This window comes from Colius striatus, chromosome 6 (assembly GCF_028858725.1).
Source record: "Colius striatus isolate bColStr4 chromosome 6, bColStr4.1.hap1, whole genome shotgun sequence".
Lineage (NCBI taxonomy): Eukaryota > Metazoa > Chordata > Aves > Coliiformes > Coliidae > Colius > Colius striatus.
The window spans coordinates 19,607,276-19,619,352 of record NC_084764.1 but is presented as its reverse complement, the minus strand read 5'-3'; the positions used below and the strand labels follow the sequence as shown (position 1 = coordinate 19,619,352).

General features: G+C 35.3%; 1 protein-coding gene across 7 annotated transcripts in view; it reads left to right on the top strand.

Moving 5' to 3' along the window:
- Positions 1–12,077, top strand: part of RALGAPA1 (Ral GTPase activating protein catalytic subunit alpha 1) — a 133,857-nt gene that overhangs the window by 98,072 nt on the left and 23,708 nt on the right. For all 7 annotated transcript variants that reach the window (XM_061998463.1, XM_061998462.1, XM_061998461.1 and 4 more), the window contains 2 exons: positions 4,703–4,861; positions 6,718–6,845. In XM_061998463.1, coding sequence (XP_061854447.1) covers positions 4,703–4,861; positions 6,718–6,845 — 287 coding nt within the window. The remainder of the gene's footprint in view (positions 1–4,702; positions 4,862–6,717; positions 6,846–12,077) is intronic.

The window sequence follows — 12,077 nt, the reverse complement described above, 5'->3', positions numbered from 1 at the left end:
ATACATGTGTAGCTTTCAAAAAACCTAGCCAAATGCACCATAGTTGTTGAAACAAAGTTTTGTGAACAATTCAACTAGAGGGTATGTACGCTGTAGACAGCAGTGCTGCTTATATTTAATGGGCAAAAGTAGCTGCATTAAGCCATTACTTCAGATGTTTCTACTCCTTCTGTTCTTTTTATAATGAACACTTTCATTTTTGAAGAAGAAAAAACTTGGGCCTAGCTGTTATGTCATAAAAAAATATAACAGGCTTTTTTCTCCCTCCTTTAGGTAAGTGAGTATTAGAAATTACAGTAATTTTGGCAAGAGTTCAAGGGTTAATGCAACAGATAAATAAAAGGAATTTTCTGTAAATTGAGCCCTGCATTATTTCACTTGTCTTGCCTTTCCAAACCTAACTCATTTAATTTTAAAAAGTAAATACTTAAATTCTTCCTGACAGTGTGCTTTGCTTTTACTATCGTTTATTACTTCAATTATACTTGGTATCACTTAGAACAATCTGCCATTTGGAAATTTCAGTATAGCCTGCAGCTTAGTATTAAGTCTGGCTGCTATTGTAACATGTACAGCATATGACACTAATGTATCAAAATTAGATTTGATCATCCCTCCTGGTTATATTTATTTCACGTTTCTTTTGTATTCAGTTAACATAAATGTATTAGGAGAGCTGACACATGATGATGGCTATAGAGTAAGAATATTTTAAAGTATTTTGAGTTAAATTTGAAATTTCAGGTAACCTAACAGTTGGTCATTTTTATATATTTGTTTTAACAGAGTAGAGTTTCAAAGCAAACCTAAAAAAATCTGTTTGTCTCTGACATCTCCTCAGGGCTGTCTTCCCGACAGCTGAGGTTTAAAATGGGTAAAACAGAGCTCTTAATCTCTTTCTCGTTGCCACCTTTCTGGATCACCATGGATAACATGACCATTGTGCCTGTCACGTGCCCATAGCCTGAAATGATCTTTAATTTGTTCCACTTTCAGGATTCTTACATTGAGTCTGTGCTGAAGAGTCTACTCTTTTTTCTACATAACCTTTCTTGCAAGGTAGCCTTTCCATACACACAGTTAAAATTTATCCACTATATCCTAAAATGTTGTTTTGATTGCTGAACTGACCCTTCTGTGGCGTTGACACTTTCATTCTTAAGAATGTTGCTATTGAAGATATTATTCTCATCTGTAGATTTTTCAGTTTCTTTGCATCCTTATTTTGTATCTTGCCTCATGCTTAGATAATAAACTCTCTAGAGCAGCTTGGTCTGCATTTATGCAGTATTTAGTGGTTCAGAATATTGGTGTGTAACCTATAGTTCCAGGTTTTTCAGCTGTAATGTATTACTGGTTGCCTGAAGTATAACATTATTTTAGAGATTTTTGTTATTTATATTACTGCTGAAATAAGGATTTGCACCTTGCTTTGCTTCCTGTGATTATGCACTTAAAAATTTTCAATTTAGGAAGACAAGGTCAGGAAATGAATGTGAAGATGTAGTGGCTTACACAACTAGCGGTGAGGTTTGACATTTCAGTCTTGGCACCTGTGCATTCTTTGTGCACCAAATCTGATTCTGTTAGGTAACACTGGGACCACACATTGGTCTTGGGAAACCACATTCTGCCTATTCTTTGGGTTTCAATTAGCAAAAGTAGTCATGTCTCACTTGTGTCCAGGACACTGAATTCTGGGATGTTTCTGATTCAATAAAAGACATAAAAGAATCCAGATGAAAATCAAAAGAGGACATCTGAAAGAAGCAATAAGGAGCACTGTGCTACTGTCAGAGCTTCTTCTGATCTGCTCTTGAAGAATGAACAGAACAATTTATCCAGAATTTAATACAGAAACTCCAAACATGAAGATGAAATCAGCAGCACCAAATCTAGTTTACTGGCCTATTTTTTGTCAGTCTTCTGCCTTCTATAATGGAAACAAGGCATTGATCATAGTTTTGATCCTGAGTATTTTACATCTTGTTATAAACCACAATTCATGTTTTATATGATCATCTACCTGTTTGCACCATATGATTCTGATTCTCAATCCTTATATGTCACAGAGATGCCATTCTACACATTACTCAAACTGTATATTTACTAAATCATTCTTGGTAGTAGTCATGAGGTGAAATACACCTGACACGACCTTGAACTCCCTGATACCATGTGATTCATTTTCCTTTCCTCTAAAGAAGTTTAGTGCTTTCAGCCTGGAATGTATCCTCATACCTCTATGGTTGTATGAAGCAAACTTTGAAATTGTAGAGAAAAGTCACTAATGGCTTCAGTACACTTGGCATCCAAAATTATGTGTCTCTTCTAGTACTTCTCTGAAATAACCACACAATACACACCAAAATCTCAGTCTAATGTGAAAGCATGCATCAGCAGTGGTGCTGTTTGGGCAGCTTTCACATAAGTGCAAGAACAGATGTCCTGTCTAATTAGCTGTAGGCATCAATAATGGGTACTTGGGAGCGACCTTTTATAAATGACATTCAGAGGCAGTGATGCCCTCAAGAAGCTGCACTATCAAACTTCTCTATATGTCTTGGATTTTAAAGCTATTTATTTGGCACATACACTGTCACTGTCTGTTGTTTCTACCAGTGTGTCAGTTTGCTGTCTTTGAGTCCAAAGATGGTAAGTAAAGGAGGCCTAATTCTTCTGGTAGTAGTTCAATATTGCTTAAATTAGGAATAGTGCAGTGCAATGATGGCTGTATCCATCCTAGTTCTGTTTTTTGGCAGTCAGTTCAGTGAGTTCAGTGCAGTCAGTGCACCAGATGGCCATCCTTCAATCTAGGATCAAGTAGATTTTTCATGCTCCATATCTAAACTAATTTGCTTCTTTTTTCTCTTTGGTTAGGCAGCCTCATCCTTCCTGAGCTTTTCCATTGCTTCTAAATGCAGGCCCACCAGTCACTCATTTTCTTCTTTCATTGTCATATTTCGACAAATAGTTTGACTGTCAGTTCACTGAGGAAGGTAGGAGAGGTCCAGGCCCTCAGAACAATTCCACAGTTAGCTGTGTTTTACAACATCAGTTATTGTGAAGTGTCATCCATTTCTGCAGCTGAAATTTGCATGTTGCACATCAGTCATTCAAGTTGCTGACTGGTGGTTGTTCTAACTTAGTCAAATAAAACTCAGTATAGTGAGTGTTGTTATAACCAAGTCTTTTGTTGGTCTGGGTTTACAGTTGGCACAAGAGCATCCCTAAGTGTTGCTCAAAACACTTAGCTACAAAAGAGGCAAGAGCAGCTCACATCAAAGGAACTTGCCATCATTGTAGATCACATGTATATATGATCTGGTCCAGGCAAAACAAATGTTTTATTGAGTATCAGACAAGGTGTAGCGTATTGATGCCATCTGTCCTTTGCCCAGTCCAACACTGAAGATAATCCTTTTCTTACAGAAAGGCAACCCTTTTTTTCAGTCTGATACATCTTAAAACTAGCAAAAAGCAAAGGCAGCTTCTTTCTTTTTACTTTTATTTTTTTAAGTCCGCTGCTGGCAACCAATATAACCCTTGCAGTGAAATTTCTCTGGTGACTGCATATATGTTTTGCTTTACTTGAACTGCAACTATGTTCTGAAAATGAATACAGAAAATCATTCTCTTTTATGTACAGTAACTTCTTCTAAGTGCCCAGATTAGTATCTGCCTGTTACCTGTTAACAGCAGTTCACAGTGCTGTCCTTTGAATAACATCAAGACAATTGTTTGAGAAATTTTACCTACCTAAAGCTGTACAAACAAACTGAAAACCGTGGGTAAAAGTAATTGTCAACTGTGACAGGTGATGCAAAAAGAGGGAAAAAATGACCTTCCAGTTTAAATTTTCAGAACTGGCCCTTACTGGAAGGAAACTCACATTTAGTAATCTGAATATATTTGATCAGTATACATAAGCCCTCTCTCCATAATATTAACGTTTATTTATCAGATGTTAATGTTCAGCATAAGGAGCGTTTTGGAGCTTCAGTGCAGGTAATTCCAAAATGTCCAGGATATTCCTTAATCTGCTTGTATGGTTACAACTGAGGATGCAGCATGGATTTTTAAGAACACATTTGACGATTCTGAGCCAAATCAAGAATCATTTGGGTTTTCTGGGTGGGAGGTGGAGTGATATTTTTACAGAGGTATACAAGTTTCATGGGAAATGACCATTTAGTTCAGTTTATCAAAGGGCTATGGAAAATACAGTAGCTATTGTCCTTTAAAAGCTTTTTGTTTATAGTAGCCAGTTTGGAATTTGGCTAGAATTATGAGGTGCAAGACTGCTCAGATATGTAGTTTTTCAACAGATGGTCATTTGTATACTTTAAAAGTTCTTAGAGAATTCAGTAATTTGCTGACTGTCAGTGGTGGAAATCCTGAAAGCATTTTAGTGAATCAGATTGAATTATTCTGCATTCTTGAGATAATATCAACAAAATTTTAGCTTACAGTAGAAAACAGATATTAACATATACGTTAACCTAATTAGAATTTGTCACCAATATATAAAAATCTGGAGCACAAACTGATAACTGTCTTTGAAATTGGAAAAAACTATACTGTAATTTGCTGATTTTCTTCATTTCTTTTTAGTGAGTTTGTCCTTTTGAAATATGAGCAGTGTAGGTGTATGACTGTAGAATATATTCAAACTGGTGTATTTTTATTCCTGCTTTTCCAGCTAAGACATCTAGGAAATGATGAAGTACACATTGTCTGGTCAGAGCATACTCGAGATTATAGAAGAGGAATAATTCCAACAGAATTTGGTGATGTTCTTATCGTTATCTATCCCATGAAAAACCATATGTTCAGTATCCAGATCATGAAAAAGCCTGAGGTAATGATTTTTTTTCTTTTGTATTTCCTTCATATGTTTAATATGGACTGAGTTTTGTTGCATCTGAGATTTTGATACAATAGATTGATCCAACAAAGTGATATGTCTTTAACATTGACAGTTGCAGTGGCGCTAAGAGGAAGAGCTCAGTAAGTACAGCATATAGTAAAATCAGTAACTTGAAATTGCAAAGGCCTGATCCTGTCAAGCACATCTGCTAACTGTAAATACAGTTAAAATATTCTTCATAATGACTTAAATATTAAGACAGACTTGGTGAACTTTCTTCTGAAATTTGTTATGTGACTGTGATACTTTAGTAATAGCCTTTTATTCTTCCCTTTTGTTCTTCTCAAAGCTAGTTCTCACTTTCTCCTTGACCTCACACAAGAATTTCTGAATTAATTCAGCAAAGCAAGCCCATTCAGCTCTTAGGCACAGTGTGTGAACACACACTTTTTCTAATGACTGTTCCTCCAATGTCTGTGCTGTCTTAAAACAGTGGTTTAGGGTCGCAAACACTGACTGAGTAAAATTAGTGATGAGTGTTTGTACTGCATGATTTCTGTGTGATATCACTTGCCATGAATTTCTAAGTATTTTCTAGAAGCACTAATACTAATAAATGAGGTATGGCAGTAATAGGAGGACTCTTCTATATGATGACTGCCTCTATTTGATGATAGGCATGACATGATACCCAGTACACGATCCTTTTATTACTGGGTTACTCTGTTTTTATAAATAAGTGTATTGTTTTATTTGCCACTTTAAGTACAAAGAGTTGTATTATTGGGAGCATTTAGGTTAAGAAGGAAAAAGAAAACTGCTGAGAGCAAGGATTGTTGTTAGTCCAACAAGAGGTCCTTGTATGTGAAAAAAGAAGTGTCTTCCATCAGCCTTCAGTATTCTCAAAATTACATTGAATGACTGATGGCAAAAGTAATTCAGAGATTTAAAATTCTTTTGCAACATTCATGTCATCTCAGCAAAAAGAATATTTAGTGTGCACTCTACTCCCTTTGCTGACCTGATGCACAAATGTTGCTGTTCTCCAGAGGTTTTATGCTATCAGCTTCAGAACTTTATTCACATGCAGAGGAAATGAAGATAATAGAATTTTAATTTTGTTTGTAATTGCAAAATGATCTATTAGGAAAAAATATATTGCCAAAATATAAGGTCCATCACTCTCTAAACCTTTTGAGTACTACCTATACTAAATAAAGATCCAGGTTTTCTATTGATTTCACAATAAGGCTTTGCACTTGGAGTCCAAAGCAGCCAAACTTTCACCACAAATTTCTCCTGTAAAGACCTTATAATACATTTGTATGAATAAAATTAAAAGGAAGAAGAACAGATAGATGAAAATAAAATGAAAGGTCAGAGTCAGACCACCAGTCACTATATGACAGTTGCATATTAAATTGGTCTTTATGGACATGTTATATTTAAAACTATGATAAATATTATTTTAAAATTTGAGTAATTATTCCTTTTGCTTACTACAACATACAATATTGTCATCTAGCCTCATAAACAACATATGCATGACTGTCCCTTACATTTTGGTAGCAAGTGTCGGAAATAAGCTTTGATGAGGCACAGTATTCAAATAGTTGCTTAATATTTTTCAGATGATGTGTTATCTGTTACCAAGGATATCAAGCAGTTATATGGCTGTATATTGCCACAAGAGAAAAGATCTGTCATAGAGCACAATAACTGGTCTGATTATCTAGCAATGAGGAGGAAAAAAAAAGATATATTTGAGTGCTCTATTGTTAATATTGATTGCTAATTGTTATAGCTAAAATCTTGCTTTATGTTGAATTTCTTAATTTTTTATTCAGGTCCCATTTTTTGGTCCACTCTTTGATGGTGCTATTGTGAATGGAAAAATTCTTCCTATTATGGTTCGTGCAACAGCTATAAATGCAAGCCGTGCATTGAAATCATTAATCCCATTATACCAAAACTTGTATCCTTTCACTTAAATAGTTTCCAAGGCATATACATTCGCTTGCAATTCTTCAGATATAATCTTCATGTTTTCTGTCATCTTAGATTTTTGTTGGATTAATATAAGGATTTTTTTTTTTTAAATGAGGATTGTGCCTTTAGGAAACTTGAACCCATAGGAGAGTATTCAGATGAAGACAAGCTTTTTTAAGTTAAGTGACTAGATTAACTGAATAGGTTCAGTGCTGAAAAAATGCCTCTTTCTAATGTTTTATAACATGTACTTACCACTTTTTGTTAACAGAATTATTTTAATGACCATTTTTTGAGTAGAATTTCTAAAATAGCAAAGCCACAGTTTTAATAATCTTTCTTTCCTTAAAAGTATTAAGTATTTATCCACATTTATTAATATGACTTAGTTTTATTTTCTAATGCCAAGAAGGATATAAATGCTGCTCCTCCTTCAAGATGAGAAATTTGTTATGTTTTGCGTACAGATTTTATTATTCAGCTCAGGATACAATGTTCATGTGAAAATTATGTTAATGTCTTTGTAAAGATGTCAGGAAATGGTTTGGGATTCTTCATTTGTTTTTTTTTAGTTTGCAACTAAACTTCTAGTTTGTTAAAAGGACTGCTTTTGGAAAAACAGCCACACCTCTTGCTTTCTGAAAATTGAGTTCTGTTATATACCTGTTAGCTAAATCAACAAGAACATACTAGTTATTAATTTCATAAATTGAAAGATAAGTTTCAATTTAGATTAGATCCAAAGAAATTCTGTGCTTAATTTCCACCCAAGCTGTAGATACTCATATTTGTCATGTGATAGATTGTTGCTAAAATACTCTTTTCTAAGGCTGATTGTTAATACTAATAGAATTTTGAATCGGATATGATGAAGTGAATTTACAGTTCAATGATGAATGATGTTTGATGTGATCATATTAAATGACGTTTGTGCCATTTCTGTAGATGACAGATGTTGATTCATTGTATTTTTATGTTTGGAAAGGTCCTATCTGTTTGTCATTACTCAAGTGGCTTAATCAAAGAATTTTAAATGTATTACCTTCTTTATACCATCAAAAGTGATGACTTATAGCATTATATTGATGGATAGTGATGAGCAATTGGAAAAAAATTTACTTTGAAATGGCAAACTTTCAGTACCAAAAAGCCCCACAAACTTGTATGCTTAAACTTCTTTACAGATTATGGAAGTTGTAATGAATTCCTTGGACACAGCTTGACATCTCATTGTCCAGGAATTGCCCAGTTCCTGAGAGCTGTGTATTGCAGGTTCACTTGTAGTTCAGTTCTCCAAAATGTACTTTTTATATGCATGAAAGCACTGCATATCATTTATGACATATCATATCCTCCATTAAAACGTTCTTTGTCCCTATATGGTAAGCATGATAACTGGAGAGTGATACTTAAATTTAATATTAAATAGTTTTGTTTGATGGGTTTTGTATCATCACTCGATAAGCTTAACGAAGCATCACTTGATTGGGCACTGATGTTAAAGAGTGACTTCGTTATTTTAGTTGGTGGAATTCTTTTTCCACTTTACTTGAAGTCACTTGTATTCAGACCTTTGTATAATACTTTGAAATGAGGGTGTGAGCAGTTCCTTAAAAGCTGTTTGCTTAGTATGAAATTAGAATAAACACTACAAATGTCCCTGGCTTGAATTAGATTATGATGCAGTCAGTTGTGTCAGTGGAGAAACAACAACAACAAAGTTAAACTTCAAAGTTTGACCTAGCTCAGTGGTTTAAAAAATCGATTGAAAATGTCATGGACGTGTTCTTGATATTCAACCCATGGCCACATTTGAGGTGAAGAAGGGGTTTCTCTCATACAAGAATGGCAAAGACTGGTGAGTGTTTCCTGTAACATGGACATGGTCTGTTAACTGGAAATATTTGAAAATTGAATCTGATTACATTCCTGCAATTAAGCATGGAATTGAAGACATCAAGGATTGTCTTTAATGTTTCACGCTTTTTCCTTGGCATGTTTTAGCTACGACTGTAGCAGTTCACTGCTGGCTTTTAAGTTTGTTGTGGATTGAAGGGTGTTAGGGACTGGATTATTTTATGATCTGTGGTTAAATAGCTTGTCTGGAGATCCCGCTAGACTTGATGTCTGTTGCAGAGGACAGGACTCATTGATCAAGATGTTCTTTCCTTGTGCTGGACTGTTGCTGGAGCAAAGAGGGATTGAAGTTCTGAAAAGATACATTCAAAGAGGGAAGAATAAAGGAATGGAATAGCAATTTTTTAGAAAGCTTCCAAAGCAGAGCTCCAGCTGGAAAAATAAGGCTGATAATCAGGGCTTCCCACATGTCCAGGGCAACAATGGTGTAAGAGAAAGAGAATTCTGAAGTGATTTGCTAGAAATTAATATTTGTTTACTTACTTATGAGTATCTGATAACACAGAATGGTAGGGTTGGAAGGGACCTTTAGAGATCCAACCCCCCAGCAATAGCAGGTCAATCTAGATCAGGTTGCATAGGAACATGCCCAGTGATATACTGTAGGAACTTTGATAATGGTTAGTAAAAATTCAGTTGAATGTGAATCTTGAGAGAACAAGAATTCTTGAGGCTTCTGCCAAACAGAATACATTTCAAGCTCTACACTTCTGTATTAGCTCTCCCTTTACTGTAGTAGACCAGCAGAAAGAGTTAATTTCAGAGCCAGCCTCAGTGCATGGATGTGTCCATGCCTGCAAATGTGTGGTTCATTTCACTGTGCTGTGTAATACTTGGTGGGCCCCTTTTGAATCAGCATGGAGTCAATAATATATATGTAGATCTACGCTTATCTGGTTTTGAGGGATATTTACAATGTCATATTGTAGATGTTGAGGTGATGGATCATAGTAAACTCTCAGTTATTAGGACTGTATTGATTTGCTTGTGTATGAGACATGAAGAAAGTGGCAGTGAGTTTAGCCCTCCTACTTCCAAGGAGGGGTTATCCATCCTCTGAGTTAGTGCATTTTCTAAGTGCAGACCTGACTGAAAAAATCAGCTGTCATTTGTAATCAGCAGGGATATTCAGTCCCCTTCATGTAACCTGATTGCAACTTTTTTCCTTATTGCGCCAATCTGTTAATCATGATGTGGCAATTGGTAGTACATGTGAATAGTATAATAATGGTTGCATGGATACAGGAAATTCTGCTCATCTCCCTTTTGTAGCCTGCCCCAACTTGGAGCGTGTGTTGTACCTTCTGAAGTAGCTTTCTGAGACTGACATATTCTGCCAATCACTTTTCTCTTTCTGACATTATTTTGACACTTCTGATAGCAAACTTAGATAGCAAAACACTTCTTAGAGTTGATTTTGTTAATGGTTGTAAAGGTTTCATCTGCTCTGTGTTTGTTCTTTGCTCAGAATACTGCAATGATACATTTCCATACAGTAGTACTTACTAAATTTACTGAATTTATTGGAAAACACAAGGCAGGTATCCTGCTTTAACTTGATTTTTTTGTATACTCATTGCTGCAGCTGAGTGAAGAGAATATTGCCATTTTGGGTACAGTTTCTGCATTGATTTGTGGACTTTGCTTTAATTTCCCCTTTGATTGTTCTGTAGTCTTTTGGTAGCCTGGCTTTGGTGTAAAAGTACCCCCTCCCCGACAGGCATCATACATGCACACAGCAGGTGACACACAAAAAATACTTACATTGTCTTGCTAACCAAGCAGCAGTACCCCCTCCTCTATCTCACTGCTAATGTGTTGTTTTTCTCATTGCATTTTTCTTTAAGAAGTACATGCTTATGTGATTTCATGTTTCAGCCTTATATAGTATTCCCCTCCCAAAGGACGTTTGACAAGGTTTTAAGGTACTTGTTACTTATTTTTTTCCATTACAGAAGAGAAGCAGCAGACATTAAAAATAATGCTTGATATAGTTTTTAGATACTACTCCATATGCTTTACCACAAATAATTGAAAGTTTCAGGATTTCTGTGAATATCCCATCCCTGAATCATACCACTGTAGCCTTATCTGATGAGTTTAAGTAAAAGCCATGATGAGTTCATCATATGACCCCCACTGTTTTTTCCAGAAGAAAAGAGAGTTATTTCTAAAACCTATTTTACTGTTCAGCAACAGAAATTTTCTGAGTTCAAGCAAGTATCACGAGGTAGAGAATATGAGGTTCAGTCTTTAGTGTTCTTCGATTTCTTGGTTTTGCTATTCTCCCAAATCCTAGTTCTGCTAACAACTCACGCGATTTTTTAGTAATTCAAAGTGTGGTTAATTAGATCTCTGCATACAGTGGTGTAACATGAAAACTGGGATTTTCCAAGGCATTTACAAGTATCTGTTTTAATAGATTTTGCAGACATTTGAGTTTCAAGGAATCGTGTGTAACAGTTTCTCTGTGCATTATAAGACCTCAATAGAAAAGTTTTATATCTCTATATAGAGTCATGTGTGTGTAGGTAGCCAATGACAGTAACAGCTATTTTTATTATCTTTATAGAATTTTTCCATTGAACTAACACATCCAATTAATGTGTTTTCCTTCGATGTCGTGTTGTAAGGAAAATTCCAGGGGAAATAACAGGAGGACTGGTTTCTTGTAAACCATGGATAGCTAAAGTACTCAGAATGGCAACCCACTAATGCAAAAAGAAGCAAAATAAGCAGTACTTAACTAACTGCTGCATTTAAGAATGTTTGTATTCACAATTAGTGTTTTAATATGTTATACAGAAAATTGGAACAGTTCAAAATATCTCACATTGAAGAATTGTGTACATGATGGCAATGCAGTGTAATGGAATAATCTAAAGTAACTTTTGTGTGGATAACATCACACTGAAGTTTGCACAATTAAAAAATGACCAAATGAAAAAATAGCTTAAGATTCCAAAGCACAAATTGTGCTGTTTATGTTTAAGTATGGTTTGAAATCCTGTCTTAGGGACATCTTACCTAACTCTCTCTCTCTCTCTCTCTCTCTCCCTATCTATATATATATATAAAATATAATGCTGCTCAGTAAACGGAGAGAGTATTGATTGGCATATGCTGCTTAAATCGATCACCCTGACAGCCAGAATTACAGTAATCTGTCAGTATTAATGACTGTCTTTCAAGCCTCGATACCTCTCCTTCGCTTGTCTCGTCTTGCCTCACTTCTGTTTGAAGTGTGTTTTCTTGCGACCTCTGGTTTTGTCAGGGTAGCTACTTTTGTAGTGTTTTTTTT